This window comes from Mauremys mutica, chromosome 1 (assembly GCF_020497125.1).
Source record: "Mauremys mutica isolate MM-2020 ecotype Southern chromosome 1, ASM2049712v1, whole genome shotgun sequence".
In the NCBI taxonomy this organism is placed as follows: Eukaryota; Metazoa; Chordata; order Testudines; family Geoemydidae; genus Mauremys; species Mauremys mutica.
In genome coordinates, this window is record NC_059072.1 from 228,197,870 (window position 1) to 228,222,706 (window position 24,837).

Below are 24,837 nucleotides of genomic sequence, written 5' to 3' on the forward strand. Positions count from 1 at the left end.
GGGCCTATCCCACTGAAGATTTTGTAACTCAGTGTCAGACCCCTGAGTGGCATCTTTTGGATCTGGTGTTGCCCAGGAGTCAGCTACAACTTGCAGAGCACAGTAATATACAGTCTTCAGCCCATTTCACTTTGGGTACTGCATTGTATGCCAGATGTCATTTCACTGTGAATTTTCTCAGGCTGAGATATAAAGAACTGCAGTACTCCAGACAACAGGTGACAAACATATAAACTACTGTGGCCAATCAACATCTTTAAAAGATTAGGAGTTTTCTTGATAGCTGGTGATTCTCCGGGACCAGCATGATCCCAAGGCAGCACACCAACAATGCCAGAGGTACGATGAGGTGTAGGTGCTGAACAGAACCTTTAAGCGATTACCTCCTTCTACTAGCAATACTTTGGTCTTTCCTGAATTTAAGACAGCTAGGGCTTGGCTATACTGGAGAGTTGCAGCACTGGTGGTGGGTTTACAGCGCTGCAACTTAGTAACTGTCCACACCTGCAAGGCACATCCAGTTTTCATTCAGCCAACCACTATGCTATCTGTGACCCAATGGTGTCTTCTGCTGGAAGGATACAAATATATGCAGGTCAGCAGCATATTGGCATTGCAGCCTGTGTCATCTTGCTATGCTATCAAAGATTTGCACATAGATATTTGAATACAAACAGGCCTGAGCCCTGAAGGACTCCACAAGTCAGCACTCTTGGCAAAGAGCAGCAGAGATTCTTTTGCCATGTGTGGTGGTGGTGTGGCCTGGTTGGTAGCAGCTGACTCCAGGGCGAGTGCTGTGGGACATCAGAAACACACATTCGTTTCCGATAATAAATAAAAGATTATGAGTCTTGCGATTCACGGTGCGTTTCTTAGCGCCCCGGCTCCCGGGGTCAGGTGAGTGCGTTAGAGCCCCACAGCTCAGCAAGCGTCTCGCGGCCCAGAAAGGCTTCCAGAGGCGCCCGGCTGCCGGCTCAGAACGGCGGGCGGGCGGGATCACAGCCCCCGCACCCGCCCCCCCCACAGCCCGAGCCCGAGCCCGCCCGGCGCAGGCCAGGGCAGGGAGCGCTCCCGCGCTCGCACGAGGCACCTCGGGGCTCGCACGAGGAAGGGGTTAAAGGGAAGTCCGGGCACGGAGCGCCTCAGAACGTCAAGGACGCCACGTTCCGCCCCTTCCCCTCTCAGCGTTCCAGGGCTGAACCGAACTGAAGCTTCCGATTGGCTGCTCTGCCCCGCGTGACTTGAAGCTGCTCGCTCCATTGATTGGCGGGGGCGGGGCTGTTGTCTAGGCGACGGGGGCGGGGCGGGGACAGCGAGTGGCCGCCGCTCCCGCCTTCCCGGAAATGGGTGGACCCGGCCGGCGGCAGGTAGGTGAGTGACTCTGCCCCGCTCCCTCCCTTGCCCCCCCCTCCCCCCCCGCAGAACCGGGGCGCGGGTCCCCTGGTCTGTCCCGCCCCCGCCGGGCCTGTGGGGCGGCCCCGCCCCCTGTGACGTGCTCGGCTGCGCTGGGGCTGCTCAGACCCCCCCCCCCGGCCCGCAGCCCCCGGGCCGCCCCGCTGGCTGCAGCGCCCGGCTGGGCGGGGGAGGAGCTGCTGTCACTGCCGCCCGGGCCACGATCCATCCCCTTGTGTGGCAGCCCCGTCCCCTGCCCGCCTGCTGCCCCTGGCCGCGCTCGGCAGGAGGGCTCGTCTCTCCCGGTGTAGTGTAAGTGCAGCGCCGGGCGCGGCGGGGTTCCAGCCCCCCTCCCCCCCCCGGTAACCCAGACACGCGTGGCAGCTGCGGGCTACTGCTTGTGCAGCGCTGTTTGCAGCGCCACGGTAGGTTTCCGTCCCGCAGAGCCTCTTAATGTGATGATTGTCTTACAATGCGGTAGAGGCTCAAGGTCATTAACGTTCGTGGTTCCTGGGCTCCAAAGTTGCCAGTAAGGGTGGGAACTCGATGTCAAGTGTTTGTGCCTTCCTGGCTCCTGCACAGTGCTCACACAAACATCTGCTGTTTTGTTGTAATGAAAGCATAGGGAGGCTGAAGCAATATCTTTTGTAGGACCATTTTCTGTTGGTGAGAGAGAGAAGCTTTTCAGCTGCACAGAGCTCTTCTTTAGGTCTGGGAAAGGCACTCAGAGTGTTATAGCTAAATACAAGGCTGAACGGGTAGTTTAGCATAGATAGCGTATATTTTAAGGGACCATTTCCAATGAAGTGGCCTGTTAATGCCCCTGTAGTTGTAGGACAAAAAGGAGGAGTTAATGGGTTACAGATTGTTGTGATAATCCATAAATCCATTGTCCTCATCCAGTCTATGTTTTTTAGTGTCTAGCAAAGTTATGAAGTTAAATTCCTAGGCTCATCTTTTGAAGGTGTTGTGTCAGCTTCCTTTGAGGATGAGGGCTCAAGATGAGTCAAATGTAGAGTGAGCACTTTGTGAAAAGTGTAATACTGTGTTTTTGTCTTTTATTTTCCTGTATGAGTTCAATTGAGAGCATAGTGGTTGGTTTCACCCATATAGTTGCTATTGGGACATTTAGTGCACTGGATGAGGTACACCACACGTTGTGATAGGCATGTGTAGGACCCATGGAATTTGAAAGGTGTGTTATGGGGGTATTGATCATTGTAGCAATAGAAATAAGTCTGCAGGTTTTGCATCTGTTATAGTGGCAGGGTTTGGTGCCACTTTGAGTTGGTGTATCTGGTCTGTGGGGAGCTTTCTTCTGATGACGATAAGCTTGGAGAGGTTGGGGGATTGTTTGAAGGCCAGAAGAGGGGGTTTGGGAAATATTTCTTTCAGGGTGGGATGACCATTGAGTATGGGTTGTAATTGTTTGCTGATACGCCATATGGGTTCCAGTGTGGGGTGGTAGGTAACAACTAGGGGTGTGCAGTTGGAAAGGGGTTTATTTTTGTATTAAAGCAGGTTCTTTCGGGGTATTTGGGTAGCCCGTTTAATGTTGCAATCTAGTTCTCTAGTTGAATGTCTGTGTTTGGTAAAGGTGTTTTTGAGTGTGTTAAGGTGTGTATCTCGGACCTTCTTCTCAGAGCATATTCTGCAATATCTGAGTGCCTGGCTGTAGATAAGTTTCTTGCTGTGTTTGGGGTGTTTACTGGATCTGTGAAAGTAGATGTGGGGATCCATAGGTTTCTTGTATGTAGTTGTCTGTAGGGTTCCACTGAAGCTGATTTTGGTGTCCAAGAAGTTGATACTGTGTGGGAGTGGTCCAGAGAGAGTTTAATGGATGAGTGGTGGTTGTTGAAGTTGTGGTGGCAGTCTGAGGGAGTTTGTCATCACTCCAGAGGATGAAAATATCATCGATGTATTCAGGTATATCATTGTTTGTTTTTGTGGTATAGCTCCAAAGCTTGTGTCTCTCACCAACAGGATTTGGTCCAATAAAATATATTATCTCATCTACCTTGTCCCTCTAATATCCTGGGACTGACATGGCTGCAACTACACTGCGTACACGTATTGAAAGTGCAGCATTTGTAAACCAAGACCTGGACCCCGTGTCTGGAAGATGTACTTTTAAAAAAAAAAAAACTTATTGGGCATGATGCAGGTATAGCTGTGTTAAGTTTTGTGGTCTGTGAGATACAGTAGTCCAGACTAGATCAGTAGTTTTCAACCTTTTTTCATTTGTGGACCCCTAAAATATGTTAAATGCAGGTGTAGGTCCCTTTGGAAACCTTAGACATAGTCTGTGGACCACAGGTTGAGAACCACTGGACTAGATGATCAAGTGGTCCTGTGTGGCCGTCAAAACTATTTTAGGTAGGAGTTGCCTCACTTTGTTTTATGGACATGTAGTAAAATCATATGATGATGGTTAGATTTCTTTAAAAATTGTTATGGAAGAACAAAATATAGCCCTAGTCCTGCAAAGGAACCTGCAAGTGTGGACACCTGTATGGAGTCCCTGTGAAGTTAAAGAGTAACATGTGTGTGGACTCCTTTACATGACAGGAGCCAATTATATGAATATGTGGGTCAGAAACTCAGAAAACCGACCAGAATTTTTATGGTCAATATAGTAATTATCCCTGCATTGTGAAAACAAGTGTATGGTATTTTACAATAATTAAGGCCTGGCTTAAAGAGCTTAAAAACTGCTAATATATAGAAAAGATAACATATGCTTACGAGGTGGGAGGGACTCTTCTTAATACAGAGTGTAAAGAGTGAATGCCAAGACATGAGATGAAAGGACAAGTCTGAGTTTTTACTTCAAGATGGTGTGATAATGATCCTCTTTTCTTAATAGGACTGTTAATCTGTGTGTGTGTAACATATATACTGGTATATAGTATACTGTACTCACTAGCATTACGTTAATGAAAGGCCAATATACAGTTTATAAAATGTGGTATTGCTTAAAAGAATGTGGAACATGTTGCTGCTGTAATAGTGGCTTTTATAAAATTAAGCACTTTTATTGGTCGTTTATTAACAGTGTCTAAGGCACATTGGTAAGTGCTCTGTTGGTATGAGATTGTAATTCAGTACTACAGTATTGCATGTAGTTCTTCAGCTTTTATTGCTAAGCAGAGTTTTGTGGTAACTATATAAGTGGCCCATCAGCCTGGTATCATCCCCAATTCCTATCCACTGTCCTGTTTGGTCACAGAAAACTGCAGAAAAGATCTGGGGTTCTGTTTTCCTGCCACTCGGAGCCAAGAACACCTGTTTCTCCTTGCTTGATGGTCCATGGGACGAGCAGACAGAGTCACAAGAGGCCATGGAGCCTTACAGATTAATGAGGGAGGTAGTTACCAAAGGCAGGATGTGGCTGGGAAGGAGGGTGGCTTCTATTATAGGTGGATGGCATAGAGCAGAGGTGGGCAAACTACGGCCCACGGGCCGGATTTGGCCCCTCAGGGCTTCGGATCCGGCCCGTGTCGCTGGCGGCACCACGTCCCTGTGGTCCCCGGGGGGAGGAGGGGAGAAGGGGAGGCAGAGGGCTCCTTGCATTTCCCTTGCCTCCAGGCACTGCTCCCGCAGCTCCCATTGGCCGGGAATGGGGAACCACGGCCAATGGGAGCATTGGGGGAGGTACCTGGAGGCGCGGCAAGGGCAGTGCACGCAGAGCCCTCTGTTCCCCCTCCCCCAGGGGTTGCAGCACTTCCTGGAGCGGCATGGGGCCGGGGACAGGGCAGGCATGCAGGGAGCCTGCCCTGGCCCTGGTGCGGATTGCTGCCACCCTGGAGCCCGAACCCCTTCTGTACCCATCCCCCAACTCCCTGCCTGCACCTCGCACCCTTTCTGCACCCCAACTCCCTGCCCTGAGCCCCCTCGTACACCCTGCACCCAAACCCCCTGCCCTGAGCTCCCTGCTGCACCCTGCACCCCTGTGCACCCCAACCCCCTGCCCTGAGCCCCCACCCACAGTCTGTACCCCTCCTGCACCCCAGCCCCCTTCCCTGAGCCCCCTCCCACACTCCACACTTCCTCCCGCACCCCAACCCCCTGCCCCGGCCCTGCATACAATTTCCCTATCCAGATGTGGCTCTCTGCCCAAAAAGTTTGCCCACCCCTGGCACAGAGCTTCCCAAAAGCTAGCGCCAGCCCTGCAGAAACTAAAATGCTAATATTGCTGTAGCATGAAGGTCCTTGTAGAAGTGACAGTCTTAAGCCCTGCTTCTTTATGTATTTGGCAATAATTTTTTTTTCACCATCTTAGGTAATGAGCAGGCCCAAATCTACAAACTGGCTGGCTACCAGAAGGACTGATTTCTGAACTTTTTCTAAGTATGGCTTGCAGAAGAATAGGAGGCCATGGACACACTTTCTCTCCAGCTTCCTCCATTAACTGCGTAAAAGCCCTAGCAACTGGAATTCGAACACATAGTATATGCATGGTATCTGATTTTTTTTATCCAAATATGGGAGGAGTGGAAAGTCACATCTACCAGCTGTCACAGTGCCTGATTGAAAGAGGGCACAAAGTTATAATTGTCACCCATGCTTATGGAAACCGAAAAGGCATTCGTTACCTCGCCAATGGTCTGAAAGTTTATTATTTACCTTTGAAGGTCATGTACAATCAGTCTACAGCAACAACGCTCTTCCACAGTCTGCCTCTGCTCAGGTACATATTTGTGCGGGAGAGAGTCACCATAGTCCATTCCCATAGTTCGTTTTCTTCCATGGCTCATGATGCACTCTTCCATGCCAAGACAATGGGTCTACAGACAGTTTTTACAGACCATTCTCTCTTTGGATTTGCTGATGTCAGTTCGGTGCTTACAAACAAACTTCTAACTGTGTCACTGTGTGATACAAACCACATCATTTGTGTCTCGTACACTAGCAAGGAAAACACTGTACTAAGAGCCGCACTGAATCCTGAGATCGTATCTGTCATCCCTAATGCTGTTGATCCCACCGACTTCACTCCAGACCCAAGTAGGAGGGATGATAGTATGATAACAGTAGTTGTTGTCAGCAGGCTTGTTTACAGAAAAGGTAATGAGGTCCAAACTGTAAGTTGCTTTTCAAATAATTTTTTTCTCATTTTTTTTTAAATGGGTGGTAAGAAATGTTCAGTATTTAAGCAACTGAATACAGATGCCATATCTGTGACCAAAGGAAAATGCGTTGAATCTGAAACAGTTGTTTCACTCATTTCCCTCTTTTCACTTCCATGTATTAAGTCTAAGGGCCTGATCCTAAGGGGCTTAACTCCTATTGTCTTCATTGGAACAGAATCTGGCCCTGAACAGCTAGCCCTGTGAGTCACCAAGTGACTGAGGGTACTCAGCAGCTGTCATGGAGTCACAGGGTCTGCGCTATGCCTCCAGCCTGTCTCCAGTCCCCTAGAAGTGACCTATGTAGTGTGCCCCAAAGACCCACACAGTTCCACAGAGGGAGGCCCATGGCCTTTAAGACCCCAAGACTGGACCTTCAAAATCTGTGTTCACTGTCTGTTTCCATGCCTCCTTGCAGCAAATCCAGCCAAGCCAGACTTCTGTGGGAGGCTGGTACTGGGGTTCAGGGGAATGTTCTTGTGAAAGAAAAATTAAACCTACGTCCGCTGATATTTTTTTTTTAATTCTTTGGTCTTAGATTTTGAATATATGTACACTTCAGTCAGATTCATTTACATTTTGGACTTGTACAGACTCTACAGTAAGGTCCCATTTCTACAGTCAGTGGAAATGAGCACTTGCTGCGCTCACACAGAACCCCATTGAAATCAGTAGAGCTCCTGGCAGGCACATTGCTGTCCCTGCACGTAGTAAATGTGTGTTTGTCCTGACAATGTCCCTTTTTAAATTAAATAACTATATGAAACTAGTTAGGTCCCACTCCTATAACAAATCCTGACCGGTTTAAAAAAAAAAGTTTCCACTTTTTCCTCTTTAATTGTAGCAATGAGCTGATATTTAAGCAAATAAGCGTTGTAATCTTAAAAACCTGAAAGTGAAGCTGTTTAATAAGTGAAAATTGACTCATTTGATTTTCATTGCCCCCAGTAGGTAGAAATGGAAGGCGTAAACAAAGAATATAAACCAGTGATACTCAGACTGAGGCTCGCGAGCTATAAGTGGCTCTTTAATGTCTCTCTTGTGGTTCTTTGCAGCACGTGATATTAAAACATTGTATGACTTCATTATTAACCAATCAGGATGCTCCACTATGTTATTAACCAATTGTAGTTGATAAAATAATAATGGTCAGTCATTTTGCTGTAAGAATAATATATATATATGATTTGTCATACTGTTTAAATATGAATATATGTTCCTATAATAAAAGAAACAATGAATTCACATTAGCTCTTTTGAGTAATGTTGATTGCTAATTTGGTTCCTGAACCACTGAGGTCTGAGCATCACTGACATGAACTATGAAAAATTTATTTTTTTTCACTTTCCGTAAGCGTAGGTGGGGCTGGTAACAGAGGTAAAGAAATCTGTTTACTACATAATTTTTAATTGACAGTATGCCCTTAATTTCTCCTCTTCAACAGAATTTTAATGTTTATCATAGGTTTTTGTTTTCAATTGCTTTTGTTTATTATAATTGTAGAAAGAAGGAAGAAATTTCTTGATATAATAAACCTAAAGGTTCTAAATTTTTAGTTCAGGTTTTAAAAATGCTGTGTCAAATACAGCATATTGGAATACCGTCACGTTGCTGAGTAACTGTTAATATTCTGATCACTCACTCTTTATCATTCAGAGTAATATACATACAACAAACTAATTCAGGCTAATATACATACATACATACAACTAAAATAGTTAAGCTAATGAAAAATATTCTTAATGGAATTCATAAATATTTTTATTGCTACCATGAATTTTTTTTGTTGGAAGGTGGGGGAAGGAACAATATGAGGCACTATTTGAGCCATTAAAACAATATGGCCATCACAAGAATTCAATGTGATGTTAATGGCCTAGTTCCTTTCTTTCTTTTTAAAAAATAGGTGGGAGGGACTTGTGGAGATTTGCTCCATAAGGATTCCAGCCTGAAGTTTCTTCATTGCTACCTTATCAGGATTTGTTCCCCTCCCTTGCAGAAAATGGCGCAGGGTCTTTAGCTAAACCTGGGGGATCCTTGGGAAGCCAGGGACATTCATGTGGATTTCCTGTGCCTCTGTACTAGTTTGGCCTCCCCCTCACCATGGCTTCATAGAAGTGCAGCTCAGTCAGATCACAGATGTAGGGCATACAATTTGGACTGAGATACTGTTTTAATGTAAATCACCTATCTTTAAATTTAAGTACTGAGTCTTTTTTTTTAAATATCATATCCGTACGACCAGTTTTAACCCAATGCCAATTAAAACATTAGAATAATAAAACTGTAGTTTTAGTTTCATTCTTTTTCTGCTTTTAGATTCCTTTTGCTAGTTGATTTGGGGTCCAGTACTTACTTTATAAAGAGGTCCTGAGTGGCCCAGAATCTCCACAACATTGCACGCTTAGGTCCTGCCCCTGACGTGCCCTTCCTGTTCCCAGCCATCCACCTTGTACCAGGACTTGCAAGGGGGTCCTCAGAGGGAAAACCCGCAGCTGTCCTCCTCAGTTCCTGCACCAAGGGAGTTCTCATCTGACCAGAACTGGGGCTTTTAGGGTCCCTTTACTGGTAAAAGAGGTTGGAGCTGGGGTGAGAATCTCACCCATTGACTTCATTGGGTCTACTCATGTGACTAGAGTTGCAGGATTGAGTCTTCTGCTTTTTAGCAAACTGTGTTCATATCTCAGTTGTGGCACTTGGGGTTTTGATGCCTTGTGCAGTAATTTTCTGTAAAGTTGAAAATGGTTATGCTTAAAATAAGCAAAGAGGTTATGTAATTTAAACACTTCTTACACTCTTGCATTCTGCTAGTTCATCAGTTTTGATATTTTAATAGCCAGTGATGCAACCATCTTTCAGAGATCTCTGATTTTGACATGTGAATAGTGTTACAGGAATGGATGGCATCAGAAAGATAAGCTCTAAACACTCAAATACAATAATAACTGCTCTACATTTTGTATTTTAGGTATAGATTTGCTTAGTGGTATAATTCCTGAACTTTGTCAGAAATATCCAGATTTACATTTCTTAGTTGGAGGAGAAGGACCAAAGCGAATAGTTTTGGAAGAGGTACGGGAAAGATACCAACTACATGACAGGTTTGTTCTGTGTGTCTGTGGTTACAATGTAAATATAAAAACGAATATGCTGAAACAATGAGGGGGTGGAGGGAAGTGGGTAGGGACACAGATTAAACGAGAATAAGCAGACTCTTGCAAATTTACACCCTGATTCTGCAAGTTGGTTTGTGCAGGCAGATCTGTGCCAAGCCCCAGTGAGTTCAGTGGACTCTGCACAGGCATAAAGATCTGTCCACACAAATCCAGTTGCAGGATCAGCATTAGAGTCCTAGCCTTCGCAAGCAGTATCATACAGTGAAATAAGGTGTCAGTGGTTAGGCAGCTGGTTTGCTGCCACTGCTGCTTATCAAGCTGACCAGTACTATTTTATTGTGCTTCCCCCATCTGTGTACCCACCTGTTGTCTCATTTTATACTTTGACTGTAGGCTCTACGGAGCAGCGATTATCTGCTTGGCATTGTACACACACATAAACACAGTGGGTCCCTGATTGGCGCTCCTAGGCGCTATCATAATAAAATGATAAATTAATAGAGGTAGGATCTGTTTCCATAGCAAATATTGGTGAGAGTTGTTTCCTCTTTTTTTTGGTGGTGGTGGGGCGGGGATGAGAAGAGCTTGTTTTTCTATTAGACAACAATATGGGTTGCTGGTTCATTGTTTCTGCATATAATACCAAGCAATAGAAACAAACAGAAATGAAATCCTCACTGGATTAAAATACTGTTTTCTACTTAATTATTTACACTGCACTTACTATTGATGTTTTGGTATATTCAAATTTACACACTTAAATTAAAAATAACTTTTCATTTTCCAGCCAAAAATTTAGTGGGTTTTTAAAAAAAGCCTGTCTCAATATATGAAAACTATAGTAGAGGGTTGCACAGTTCATTGTTTCTGTGGGTTCAGCTCACTGCACACCCAGAGGCTCCTTTCATTCCTCCAACGCTCTTCTTCTGCCCCTCCCCCCCCGTGTGCCACCGTTCCATCCCCCTCTTTCAGAGCCTCCCTTCAACCCCCCCCTCCTCCCCCGTCAAGGCAGGGAACTCCCTACAACCTGGCACACCTTCCCTCATGGCTGGGGCTCTGTGTGCCTTCCTACCTGGGTCCACCATTCCCATGCCAGAGGTTCTGTGTGTGCCCTCCCTCCTCCCCCCTTTATTATTTCTTTTCTCTCTGAGGGAGAAATAATTCAGGGTGTCAACATGTCTCTCTTCTGGTTTTCCTATTTCCCCCCAAATCTAAAGGGTTCCTCCCACTGATGCCTAGAACACTCCCTGAACTTTTAGAATTGATTAGATGTTGTGTTGAAAAGTTACTGGTTGGCCAACAGATATGAAAAAGCAATCAGTATTTCGTTTCTCTTTTTAAATCTACTGCACATGTGCAGGACATGCTTTCCTAAATACTTTTACTAGAGATGTGTATATCCCTGTTATGTATTACAGACTTCAAATATCTGTCTGATAATTACCCAGAAGAAGCCATTTTGATTTCTTTAGTGTGATTTTATAACTTCCAGAAAAATATTTTCAGACTATTTCCTGGTTTGCATTTCATGTGGGACAGAATTTTTATAGTCTCATAGGGTTGGTTTTGTTTGTTTGTTTGTTTTATAATGGCTAGAAAGGTCTATCGTGACTCATATATTCTGGCCTTCTGCTTAACACAGGCCATTGAACTTCCCCTGAATTAATTCCTGTGTCAGGTCCAGTAGTTGTTGAGAGCATATTTTTTAGGAAGAAAAATCTTCCCTCCTCTCTTGCCCACATGATCTATCCTGAATACATTATAACCAGGGACTTTAACATTTCAATCATGCAGATCTTCCCACCAGGTTTCAATAACACCAACTAGGTCAAATTTATGCTCATAAATGATCACTTCCAATTCCTCTTGCCTATGAGCTAAGTTCCTAGCATTCATGGAACTCTGCATTTACCTTGATTAATTTTATTCTTGATATCTTGATTTTGTGCTAAATGAGTTCTCATTTGTTCTCCCTTTTCACCCTACCTTTTTGTTATTAGTTTAACACCTTCCTGACTAGTCTAGTCAGCCAGTCCCCTAGACGATGGAGGCCATACAAATTCCATGGCGCCCTCTCCCCATAGAAGGTGATCCAGATTTCCACAAAACCAAAACCCTGTACTTTGTAACACTTACCTAGCCAGCGGTTTGCTTCTAGATGCTTTTGTTTGCTGTCTTCCTTCACTCAGAGGACTTCCTTCCTCGCCTTCAGCACCTTTCTAAGTTCTCTAAAGTCATTTATAATCTGAGTTATCACATGAAGCAGTGTCAGTAGCGTAGATATGCACCATCGCTAGTGGAGTCTTGCCTGTCAACTGCAGAAGCCTGTCTAATCTTGCAGTCACATCTTGTGTCTTGGCTCTGGGAAGACCACATGCCATCCTGTTGTCTGCCTGTCCCTTGCAGAATGTTCTTTCCATTCTGTAGCATAGAATCCCCGACAAAGATCATCTGTCTTCTTTGCATGTTTGGAGATCTTTGTGAGCATTTTCTTATGGGTTGGGGTGAGCAGCCATGCTCAGGTATGTCCTGTGTGCTCTCCATTCCATTTGACTTGCTGGATCTTCAGACACACTTTTTACCATGTCCATACTAAGAATCTGGTAATGATTGGCTATTTCTAGCTGTATGGAATTCCTGTGGTCCTTGCTCAATTGGTCACAGTCTGTCCATCTTCTTTTTCCTCCAGCAGTGTAGAATGCCGCTTTGTTCTCTTGCCCTCTGGCGGTTACAAGCTGCCAATACTGTCTGGTTTCCGCTCTTTCTGGTTCCTTGGTCATCAAATCCTTCTTGAACCTGGGATGATGATATGTTCAGAGTCTGGTTGTCCAGGTACTCAGCCTCTCAGATATGCTGTGTCAATACCTATTCTTTCAAACCAAGGGTCTTATCTTCAGCACAACCACTAACTTCCACCCCAAACAAAGTCTCTTTTGCTTCAGGCAGGAAAGAAATCATGGCACATCTGTTGCAGGTTACAGCCACTTTTCCATTGCTGGTAGTCATGGTATTGAATGTAGAAACATACCAAGAAAGAGAGCCTCTCACTCTCCCTGTAGAACTTCCCTGTTTGCTGCACTTGTTTGAACACGGGAGACTGATACATTTGGAATATTAACCAAATAACACAAATCTTCCCTTCTTAAACTAGAAAACATGGTAGAAATATTTTAAAGGCAATTGCCATAAAAACTCAGTTTTTTCAAACAGTTGGTTTTTCTTTTCAAGCTAAATACAGAGCTTTGATTAAAAAATTAAGCTTTAAAGAAATTGGAATAAGATAGTGTCCACTCTGCTTTAATACAGTACTATGTATACACCGTTAACTGTATGTTCCAAAATATTTGTGTAATGTTTTGTAGCATTATTACAGTATGTGAAACCAGTGTTTATCTTTTTCTTTAACTATGGGCAGAGTGCGTCTTTTAGGGGCTTTGGAACACCAGGATGTTAGAAACGTGTTGGTCCAGGGACACATTTTTCTCAATACTTCTCTCACTGAAGCCTTCTGTATGGCAATTGTGGAAGCAGCCAGTTGTGGTTTACAGGTAAAAGAATCTTTGCTGTATAGAATGCATGCATACATATTTTTACAATGCTTATTTTCATAATATATACTTATAATGGTGTATTTCATCTGAGGATCTATAAGCAGTCTACCAAGGTGGGCAAATATTAATCCACATTTACACATCCGCTGGAAACTGAGACGAAGAGAGGTTAACTGATTTGCTTAGCTCCCAGAGGAAGTTCATGTAGAGCTGGGAATAGCATACAGGTCTCCTAACTCCCAGTTCTCTGAAATAACCAAGCTGCCTCTTCAAAATGCTGTTCTGTATGCATTTTTTGAAAGTGTTTTTGGCCAGTTAACTCTCTGTCCATGGACAATATATCTGTTAGACTTTTGCCTCTACCTTCCATCAGCAATAGGTATTTGAAGAAAAATGTTTGGTGAATATGACCGATCTTTTGATTAATTAATGTAGCCTTGATTGAGCCATTGTTCTTAACACTGTTCTTTGGCTGACTCAAGAGCTGGCATACATTTCTTAAGTCAGCTGAGGAAGTATTTATTCTATGTAGAGATTTCACATTAAGAGGAAAGAGGAAAAGAGATCAAAGACTGGGACATTCTTGGTGGAATCCCTTGCTGGCTTGTATACTTTTGTGAGTGTTATGAATCCATGTTAGCGTTGTAAGGGTTAAAATAGCAACTGAGCAGAGTCATGCTGTCAGAGATTCCATTCCCATGTACCTTTTAAAATATAGAGGCTGTCTTGGGCATAGAGAAATTTAAATGATGGGGACTGGAATCCTCTCCAGAGATCCATGATAGTAGATTCTGCCTGCTAGCCTCACCCCCCTATCCAGTCACAAGTCCCAGTATCCATTCCCTTTCCACCTGCTGCTTGGGGTGAGTTCTAAACTTTTTTATTACTGCCTAATAATAATAGACCTGCCAAGAGTTTGTGTTCTACTTCCTTCCTTTTTTTTTAGATTAAAATTAGTATTCCAAAACTTTCAGATATGTTATGTTCTTGTAAATGTTAATGACATAGAAGCTCAAAAGTGTTTGTGGGAGATAAAACAGCCCCCCGCCCCTCTCAAATTTGCCTACTGGCCTTTTCCCCTTGGGGATGGTGGAGGTGAGGGGGGGGGGCACGAAAGAGGCAGTGGGGAGGGAATCCAAGCCTGATTATACATAATCATTTGTATATTGTGACAAGCACCTTAGGGAAAGATAATTCCCTTCTTTGAAAATTTCTGTTGTACATAATACTTTCTGCTTCCGCATGTGAGGTCCCTTTTTCTATCCAGATATTGATTCTGAACATCCCACAGCTAAGCTACTGCACTAACACCTCTTCTAGGGCCACGACCTATAGTTATCATGCAGATTAAACTCTTTTTGAAGTCATTTGATGTTGTGCGTGGAAGGCACCTGCAAGGTTGGATCCTTTGTTTTGATCTAAAGAACTCCTGTTGAGCAATTTTGTCTTATTACCAGTCTAGCTGTATTTTAGTGAGTTATGTTATGCAACATGCAAACTACTTAATTGTTTTGTTGCCTCCAAAGGTTGTGAGTACAAGAGTTGGTGGAATCCCTGAGGTGCTACCAGAAAATCTTATCATTTTATGTGAGCCCTCAGTGAAATCTTTGTGTGATGGTCTGGAAAAAGCTGTTGCCCAGATCAGGTCAGGAACACTACCAACCCCAGAAACTATCCATAACAAAGTAAAGACATTCTATACATGGAGGAATGTTGCAGAGAGAACTGAAAAAGTACGTAGACCTCTACTTCTGACTGTCTTAAAGTGTGATTTTACTTGAAAAGTGACTCTACAAGTAGCGTTGTGAGATTCTGTGTATTATTTCAGTGATACCCATATCAAATGTGCATGGTTTAACAAATAGAAAGTGAATGTTTTCTCCACCAACTACTAGCCCTGTAAATTCACACTACCACTAGAAAATCAAACTGGATTCTTTCCTTGTTATGCACCATTACCATCAATAAAGATTCAGAAGTGCAGATAATGCCGTCAGTTACGTCTGTGCAACCCCATTGTTTTCAGTTGGTTTGTGCACATGTAACTGCTTGACCTTGGAATTAGAAAAGGTACTGAACAAGTCTGATGCACAAAAAGGAATAGAAGCTGTCTCTCTCTGGCTCTTCCAGATTAACAGAAGTAAAACTTAGTGATTAAAATAAGATCTTAACATCTTCAGATACAATTGGACACACAGAAGTTAAGGATATGTTGAGTAAGAAGTTGCCATGTTTTCACAGCCACTTATCAGAGCAGACCTGTACTTTACATGTTAGTACTTTTTTTACATTAGTGACAAACTTTACCTGTTATAGATAACGCAGTTATAACTTGTTGCAGCAAGCACCTCCAGCTGACACTTCTAGAAAAACTGATTTTGGCCTCAAAGGGGTTGGCAAGAGATAAAATAACATGCAACTTAATGTCAACTTGGTTTTATCAATGTCCTGTAGGATAATGATATTTTAAAAAACAAACACACCCATAAGATTGTATTTCTCTATCCATTTCGTTTTAAACTTCACTGTTTTCAATGTTTTAACTTGCACTTTAAGAATACTTTGTCATGCTGAAACATTCTTATTGCACATTACTCCAGTATTGCTGTTGATGTCAGCTATGTTGGCTAACCGTTGTTGCATAAGGAATATTAATGTTGCAGCTACTGTAAGAATATAGTCTTTTAATCAATAGTGCAGTGGTCCCCAACGCGGTGCCTGTGGGCACCGTGGCGCCCGCGGGGGCATCTTAATGCGCCTGCGTCCTGGCCCCCCAGGAGAGCACCCGCCGAAATGCCGTCGAATTTCAGCGGCATTTTGGCGGGGACGCCTCGTGATGATGCCGTTTGCCGTCGACAAGTGACGTCATTGAGAGGCGTCGCTCTCGAATTTCGGTGGGGATGCCTCTCGATGATGACGCTTGCCGTTGACAAGTGACGTCATCGAGAGGCGTTGCTCCCGAATTTCGGCGGCGACGCCTCTCAATGCCGCTGCTTGTTGACGGCAAGTGGCGTCATCGAGAGGCGTAGCCGCTGAAATTCGGCGGCATTTCGGCGGGTGCTCCACTGCCACAGTGGTCCTTCAGCTGGCGCCCGCCAGCCAAAAAGGTTGGGGACCACTGCAGTAGTGGAATAGGAGATTAAAAGGGTTATATGTAACCTTTTAAAAAACAACTACTCTTTGAAGTGTGATTATAGAGGTTAGTTTGGTTTAGTTTTTAAGGAAGAGCTAAAAGAAACTGGATTCTAAACAAACTAGGAAAATGTTGGGATGAGTAGAAGAGTCACATTTTTCAACTATGAAACAATACTGGTTATTTGCAGAACTAACTTCACTTTATCTCTGAAATAACTGCCGCATGATAGTTGCGGTTCAAAGACATGGCTTTGGGGCTATTTGAAAACTTCCATTATCTATATGTTGTAGATATTTATAGTGCTGCCTTTTTAGTATAGCACCATTCTCTAAATAGCAGTTTTGAATAATAGTACTCACTAAAAAGAAAGTTGTCGCTTGTATATTTTCAAGCCTATTCTGTTGTTGTATTAGTAACTCTTACAAAGTTATTTTTATCAAGAAAGCTCTAGAGTGTGTCCCATTCCTACTTACTCCCTAGCTGCAGGTACAAAGATTAGAATTTAGACAGCCCTACCTGATTTGCATGGATGAACAAAGAATCTTTGTGCTGCAAATCAAGTCGTTAAATCACTATGGTTTGTTCCTCTGTGTGTGTGTGTATAGGCTTCTAATTTTACATGTACACACACACATGCACACCCCCTTTACCTTTAATGTAAGGATAGCAAAAGAGCTTCAGACTTCCTCTCATAAAGAAAAATAGAATTTCTGATAAAATGGACTCAGTGTTCAGCATTCCAGGATTCCCACATATTTTTGTGGGCAGGGAAAGTAATATACTTTTCATTATTTATCATCACGTTGAAGTGTGAGTGAATAGAGTTTGAGTCTGGATTGGTTGACTTTCATGGAAAGTTAGTTTTTTCTAACAGGAAATCCTCCTTAAATAGCTAAGTGTCTGATCCTTTTTGAATCCCATTGAGCTCTTGCCCTTAGTGATCTCTTGTGATGATGAGTTCTGCGAGGTAATTTAATTAAGTTGGGGAAAGTATTTCCTTTTCATCAGTTTTAAATTTGCTGCCTTTCTGTTTGACTATCTCCTTGTTCTTCTATCATGAGAGGCTGATTAGTAATGTGTGATCTTTCACTCCTCTGTGCCATTCATTATCAAGTTACACACAATAATGTTCCAATCTTTTAAATCTGTCTTCCTGTGGAAGTTTTTCCACCTCTTTAGCTATTCTCATTGTTTTTTTGTTTTTGTTTTTGTTTTTTAAAGGACAGTCTTTTATATGTAAGAATCTATTTTTGTTGGACACTCCCATCTAAGTTTGGAACAGGATCATTATTATGTGCAATACATAGTAAAACACAGTTTTGCCTAATCTTCAGAGATAATACATCATAAAGATGACTCGGCAAAATTTTAACTCTTTCCTCATTCCCCTTTTTCAGGTGTATGACAGAGTTGCAGATGAAGTGGTATTACCAATGGACAAGCGGCTTGACAGACTGATATCTCACTGTGGCTCAGTGACTGGGTGTATTTTTGCTCTTTTTGCTGTATTAAGCTTCCTTTTCCTGGTATTTCTGAGATGGATGACTCCAGATTCCTTTATTGATGTTGCAGTAGATGCCACAGGCCCTAGTGGAGCATGGACTCAACAGTATTTTTCTAGTAAAAAAGGAAGTGAGAAAGAAGAGATTTCAAACTGTTAAAAATGTTTTAAGTGAGGAGGAAGGGCATTGCTGTCTAAAAGGTTTTAGTATTTGCTGTTTTTAAACTCTTATAAGCTTTCCTAAATTGTTGGAAAGAAACTTGGTAAAATGTGCTACCTCAAGTTAGGATTGTGCCAATTAGTTTTGGGGAAAGATTTAAACATATGCAGTTTATGGACATAATTCTTTTGCACTTAAAGTAGGGAGGAAAGTGGTAATATGCACAGCTCAGGTGTAAAACTACCTTCAGAGAGACAAGAATACTAGATTTCATCTGCTATTAGTGTATTATACAGAGAATGTGCATGGATTTTTCATGGCACCTGGGGTGCCAAAACACACAATTAACTAGCTTTAGATGGTTTTTGCCAACTCCTGATATTTGTATTGATGTATTGGAGACCTGTGAAGAATTGGCAAAATAAAAATACCTACGCAAATCAATCAAAAACTGAAAAGTGATATGTGAAATCACTTCTGTAAAAACAAGCACATTACCGTGTAGATTTTCAACATTTGATGTATTGCTAGCCAGCTCTTGTCCTACCCAACTGTGTCCCCTAGTCAGACACTTCTGGCTGCACAAAACTAATTTTGAAAGGGTTCTTCAATGTTCTGCCTAAATGTGATCAGTATCTCTCTGATCTATCAAAACTCCATTATAGAATTTTTTTTGATATTTTAGAAAATGCTAAATACTGCCTATTTCACTCTTACATGTAAAAGTAACATTGTATTTTGTTTGTTTTTAAAGTACTCATAAAAGTGAGGGAATTATATTATTTTTTAGAAACCAGCATAATGCAAAGACACAAGCTTCCAAGAATAGCTCAGGCCTGCCAACTTCTCCAGTAGACCGTGCCAAAGTGTATGGTAACTTCTGTTTGTATGAGAGATGTAGATAAACATCCACTAAGGGCTAGACAAAAACTACTTTTTTTTTTTTTCATTTATGACATCAGTTGCATTTGAATTCATCTTCAGAAGAGAAAATGTTAAATGTTATGACACCTAGACTGCACCAAAGATATTCTTAAATGAATCCAGCAAGTTAAATCTCTTTCTGGAAAAAGTTAGTGGATCTGGCCAATAGATTTGCATACTCCCTGTGAGGTGAGAAATGTGGTCCCTTTCAGTCATTGGTTCGCTAGCCCTAATCTAAGTAGTCTACACCTATATCAATCAGAAAACAACTTTGAACACATAAGAAGAGAAGAGATGATATTTCACATTCCTGTAAAGCAACTCTCAGGACATTATCTGTTGTATACACTGGATTAATTTCTTGCTATAGCATTGTTTTAAACTGAAGAGGTTTAACGAACCTGTGCATAATGAAACTCTCCGTGATATAATTGTATTCTGGATGTGCAATATGCAAAGCTATGTTTTCAGAACTTTGCAGAATAATTTTGAACATGCAACCAGTTTTGTACAAACATCTTCTAAAATTTAAGTTTATTTTGCTGTGTTGGGGTGCAAAGTTGACAACTTTTTTTTAAAACTCAATCTGTTTAACAGTATTTTAATGAAGCACTGATGGGATTATGAGAGGCACACTGTTTACAAAGTCTAAGATTTAGTTTCTTCTGTTAGGAAAAAATGCTCAGCTCTAGATATTTAACATACAGTAAACATACATTTGAACATTTTTTAAATGTTAAGAAAAAAGTAGAGATTAAATATAGTACTACTACAGAGATTGATAAAGTGGGTAGAGTTGTAGGTAACACTTTACTAAGGAGAATTTCATAACTTTTAAAATCTGGTGCACTATTTATTTTTTGTAAAAACAACTTCTAAAAAATCACTGATACCATTTCAACTTAGTTTTGCAATAAGTATTTTTGAAATGTTATGTTGATTTCAATTTTCTTTTGGAACTTTTCTGTTTTGATTGCCAAAAGCATATAGGAACTCATGTAAAGCATACAGAACTCATAAATTATACAAAACTCAAATGTGGAGTAGAAGGAGAATTATATATGATATTCTTTCTTGTGCCAGAGTATTACACGCTTCTGACTAATACAATAAGTCCTTCTTATAGTCTTGTATAATTTACAGGTTACCTAAGTCTTCTGTACCTTGCAATAAAGCACTGATATTTTTAGTTATAACGTGCATACCCAGACACTAGCAACGTATATGGAAACTTACTGCACTGATGCTGCTGCTCACTATTCTAGCATTGTAACTAGAATGTTCTATGGTAAATGACGTATAAAAGAAAAGGGTTTTGGCTTGTTGCAAATGAAGGTTAATCTGACTGACTTAACTACAAATGTACTGTATCTCAAACAGTGTAGTTTATAATATCTGTAGTTCGCCTGATCACTCTACCAATTTCCTCTTTTCAAATACCAGGTCTTTGACCTCGTCAGTGTATCCATGAATAGTTCCACTGAACTCAGTAGGATTACTCTCCTACATAAAGTTACTCCATATACATAAATGTTTGCAGATCTGGGGCCTAAAATTGCAGTGTGCAAGTTAGATGAGTAAAAGTGGGCAGGATGGAGTCATTGTCTGGCTATACCAAAAGAAGGACAAGAGACACTTTGATATGGTTTTAATTAGGCTGCAACTTTATTATTAGATGTCCAGGACTACCCAGCAGATAAGTCTACAGTGCAGATAACCCCATATTCATTCAGTATCTACCTGGGGACTTCCTCTAGCTCCACTCTTTCCCCCCCCCCCATCCAGGGCCCCCAGCCAACCCATTGATGGGACTTTACCATCTCTCCCCCGCTTGAATGAGGGTTAAGGTTAGCTATAAGAAAGGGGTTGGCTCCCTGCCGTACCAGTCATAGGAGCCCCTCTCAGAGAGAGAGAGACAGACAGACACCCCCACCCCCACCAGTTCCACTCCTTTAACCAACACCTCCTTTTTAAGTCCTTTACCAAGCTATTTATCTGGTCATGGTACCTTCCCTATGGAGTACCTGCACTAGACAAGTATGCAAGTTAGATGAGTAAAAGTGGGCAGGGTGGAGTCACTCCTTTCACAGTCAGTGAGTGATTCAGAAGACAGCAGTGAGCAACAATGGGAAAAGGAGAGGAGGAAGAGAGCGTCCGAAGACATGAGCTGTAGCCCACGAAAGCTCATGCTGAAATAAATTTGTTAGTCTCTAAGGTGCCACAAGTACTCCTGTTCTTTTTGCAGATACAGACTAATACGGCTGCTACTCTGAAACATAGAATAGAATATTTGTGGGACTGACAGAGGCATGGAATACTTGAGGAACAAAGTACAGAAAGCCCTGCAGAGTTCATGGGTAAATGCTAGTATAATAGTAAACAAATAATACTTTTTTAAAAATCTGAAGATACAATTGTGAAATGTATTTTCCACTTTTACAAATAATATCCATTAAGTGTTACCAAACAGTGAATCAAACCAACTGAAGAAATAATGTGTCTTAAATGGAGCAAAGTCTGAAAGAGACCTTTTGAATAAAGGATTACAGAAGACATTTCCCTCTTCTTGATGGAGCGGGTCATCTTGAAAACTTGAGTGGTTTGACCTACTTCCTTATTTCAAAGATGATGGAAATCTTAAACTGATTTGCATTCCATAGCATGTGAGACCTTGCCTCTTGTGCCTAGACACTCTGTACAGACACTGTGAACATACATAACAGCATGTTGATAATGTAAAATAACCTGTTAAAATCAGAACAAGTATCAAGTGAAGTATGAATGCCTCCTTACTGTATGATATTCAAATGCTTTTTTAAGGGTCTAGATAGATCTATAAAGGTATATCAAATTGTAATGTTTAATCATTTTTGTGGTCAAGGCTTTCTGTATAAATATTTTATAATATAAATTTATTTTCCTTTTGGTATTTATTGATCTGTTTGGCTACCATTTCACCTTTTATCCATGCCTGGACTTATAAGGATTTAAGTTTGTCCCAAAAAAATACTGACTTTATTAAATGTCCCCTTTCCCTTAAATAAAACAGTAGAATTTCAAAGGGGGGGGGGAATGCTATATACATAAGCACAGAACACCAACGACTGTCCAGCCCCCAATATATGCTTTCTACTTGATACACACAGCATGCACACCTGGCATGTGTGTGTTATAGTAAAGAACGTAAGTGTGTTTCAGCTGGAAAGTTATTTATTGGTTTTCTGTTCCCCTAAGTTGTTCTAGGTCCTTTCCAGAACATAGAGAAGACATGAGCCCTATCACAAATACGTTACAGGCTAAGTCCCTGACCTTGCAAACATTTGTGCCCAAGTCCGTGGGACTACACTTGTGTATAAATTTAAGCATGTATACGTGTGTTAAATCGGGCCCTTAAGGCTCAGAAAATCTATGCCAGAAAAATAACAAAGGGGAAAGGAGGACAGCGCTACAAGAAGACTCTGTCTCGGCCCAGTGAGTTTTAGTGGATTTTTAAGTAGAAATGTTATTTTAGTATACATTGTATTTACACGGGAGCTGCTCAGGGAATTTGTTTCTTGCATGCAACTCCCTGCAAGATTCAAAGCAATAGTGAATTGACTTGCATGGCTTTCCTGTTTTCTAATCTGTGCATCATCAATGTAAACACAGGTGAGTAAGAAAAAAAAAGCTGAAATTGTTTTGTTATACAGCTGAAACTAGCATCATGCTAAAATATTCTTCAAGTTACACATTTTGCTTGTAAGTTAACAGATGTGGATATTGGATCCTTCAGGTTCCTACTTTATTCTCACACCAGTGTAAATCTGCAGGTCAGCAATGGGCACTGGCTGTGTATGTCTTCTACTTGCATGAGAACTAGCATGGGATAAGCACCTCTCTGGGTGTGTCTGCCATGTGTGCTAAGCTTTTTAAATGTATCTGAAATAATTTTAGCTTCAGGCACCTACAAATTCAGCTTGTAAGAAATGTACATCTGCAGCTCGAGGGTTGGCAAGACCTAAGGTACAGCAGTTCATTCCTAATCTTCTAGGGGCTCTTTCCTATCTTCTGACCCATTTTTGTTTATACAAGAGCTCAACTAGGTTACTCCCCAGTGTCAGCTAAGATTAAAAGACCCTCTATTGCAGAGGTGGGCAAAGTACGGCTCGTGGGCCCCTTCTGCCTGGCCCCTGAGCTCCTGGCCCGGGACGCTACCCTGGCCCCTCCCCTGCTGTTCCCTCTCCCCCGCAGCCTCATTTTGCTCCGCCGCCGGCACAATGCTCTGGGCGGTAGGGCTGCGAGCTTCTGGGGCAGCGCAACTGCAGAGCCTGGCCAGCCACCGGTGCTCCAGGCAGTGTGGTAAGGGAGCAGGGAGTGGGTGGAGGGGGGATTGGATCGAGGGCAGGGGAGTTTGGGGAGGTGGTCGGGGTAAGGGTGTGGATAGGGGTCAGGGCGGTCAGAGGGTGAAGAACAGGGGGATTGAATGGAGGCAGGGGTCCCCAAGGGGCAGTCAGGAATGAGAGGAGGGGATGCAGGGGGAAGTCAGGGGCAGGGGTTCTGGGGACGGTCAGAGGACAGGGAGCGGGGGTGTGTGTGGATAGGGCTGGGGTCGGGGGGGGCAGATAAGGGGTTGCGGTCAGGCCATGACCCCCTCCACTAACTGGCCCTCCATACAATTTCTGAAACCCAATGCGGCCCTCAGGCCAAAAAGTTTGCCCTCCCCTACTCTATTGAAAATGAATTGCTGTTGAGGCTTAGCCATTCTCCCCTGCCTCCACTCCCCACATCTTTGAGAAGTTAAGAAACTAGTGTTTGAGGTTTGATTTAAAAAAACCCTGCTCTTCATTTACCACCTTTCAACATGTGCAATGGTAGTGTTGGTGTCACTAGGCATAAATCTAGGTAACTCGGGAGGATGGGTCTGGGCCTATGTGAACCAAAGTACCTCTATGTGAAGTGCTTCTGTTAGCCTTACTAAACTTTTGTAACCTCTTGTATTATGTGCTGACTACTGGCAGCTGCAAGGCCAGTTGGTACTAAATGCAGCCAATACTAGATAAGGTAGGCGGAAAGCAGATGCTGTAATCAAGGTTATATGCATGAGAAAGTAGCCCCCACGGTGGGAAAAGTACAGATAAAAAGAAACAAAAGGGGTATAAATACTGGGACCCCGCCTGCATGGGGGTGTGCATGATTTGAGATGGCTTTTTCTCCCTTGCACCTTATTTGAGCTCAAATAAACTTGGTTTGCTTCTCCACCCTGGTGTGTTAATTAGTGCGACGCACACCGGGCAACGAACCCCACTGTTGCCCCTTTGGGCCGGCAACAGTAGCTTATGGCACACAACTATTTAGCTGTCTTCCTTGTCTGTGACTATGCAGGCAGTAGTTGATGAGTCCTGTAGCTGAAATCCTGAATGAGGTGAGTTTTCTGCCAAGTTTTAACAACATTTCTTGTTCAGTTTGGTTAAATCCTCAGTCAGGTGGCTAGACTCTGTGCATAGGGATAATTTTTCCCCTTGCAGAATAAACTTTTTTTTTAGCTGAAAATGCTATTTTTTCTCCAATGAGCACTGCTATTCTCTATTAACCTTCCTTTGTTGGAAGTTAGCAATGTTTGCATCCTTTTATGTTCACATTGTCCAGCATTGCACAGGAATGGACTTCCTATTTGTCCAGGCAGAGGAGGGGAGAAGAAAGCACTGAAATTGTTCTTGGAGTAGATGCAGCTGTGTGTTCCACTTAGGTGTGTGCATGCCCTAGCAATATCCGTAGGAGGCAACACTCGTGTCTCATGGCCATAGCTCCTCCCCTGGCTTTATGAGGTGGCACTGCCCCAAGCCTCCTTCAGTTCCTTCTTACTACCCTTGGCTGGAGTCGGAGCTCTGTGTGGTTCTTAACCTCACCATTCCCCTTTGACTTGGTTGTATATAGTTAGTACCCTTAGT

General features: G+C 42.6%; 1 protein-coding gene across 4 annotated transcripts; it reads left to right on the forward strand.

Annotated features, from left to right (window-relative positions):
- Positions 1-1,294: 1,294 nt before the first annotated feature.
- Positions 1,295-21,825, forward strand: PIGA (phosphatidylinositol glycan anchor biosynthesis class A). Of its 4 annotated transcripts, none has more exons than XM_045026073.1 (6): positions 1,295-1,371; positions 5,675-6,459; positions 9,491-9,623; positions 13,054-13,186; positions 14,716-14,922; positions 17,723-21,825. In XM_045026073.1, the coding sequence occupies exons 2-6, from the start codon at positions 5,745-5,747 to the stop codon at positions 17,984-17,986; spliced, it is 1,452 nt and encodes a 483-aa protein (XP_044882008.1). In that variant the 5' UTR covers positions 1,295-1,371; positions 5,675-5,744; the 3' UTR covers positions 17,987-21,825. The 4 variants fall into 4 exon arrangements, with proteins under 4 accessions (XP_044882008.1, XP_044882084.1, XP_044881930.1 ...); XM_045026149.1 differs by having other exon boundaries at positions 1,330-1,367; XM_045025995.1 differs by lacking the exon at positions 1,295-1,371 and adding an exon at positions 1,613-1,817.
- The last annotated feature ends 3,012 nt before the right edge of the window (positions 21,826-24,837 follow it).

Coding starts and splice junctions, on each gene's coding strand:
- PIGA (XM_045026073.1), top strand. CDS start 5,745: ATGGCTTGCAGAAGAATAGGAGGCCATGGACACACTTTCTCTCCAGCT. Junction 13,187..14,715: donor CAGCCAGTTGTGGTTTACAG/GTAAAAGAATCT, acceptor TTGCCTCCAAAG/GTTGTGAGTACAAGAGTTGG. Junction 14,923..17,722: donor TTGCAGAGAGAACTGAAAAA/GTACGTAGACCT, acceptor CCCCTTTTTCAG/GTGTATGACAGAGTTGCAGA.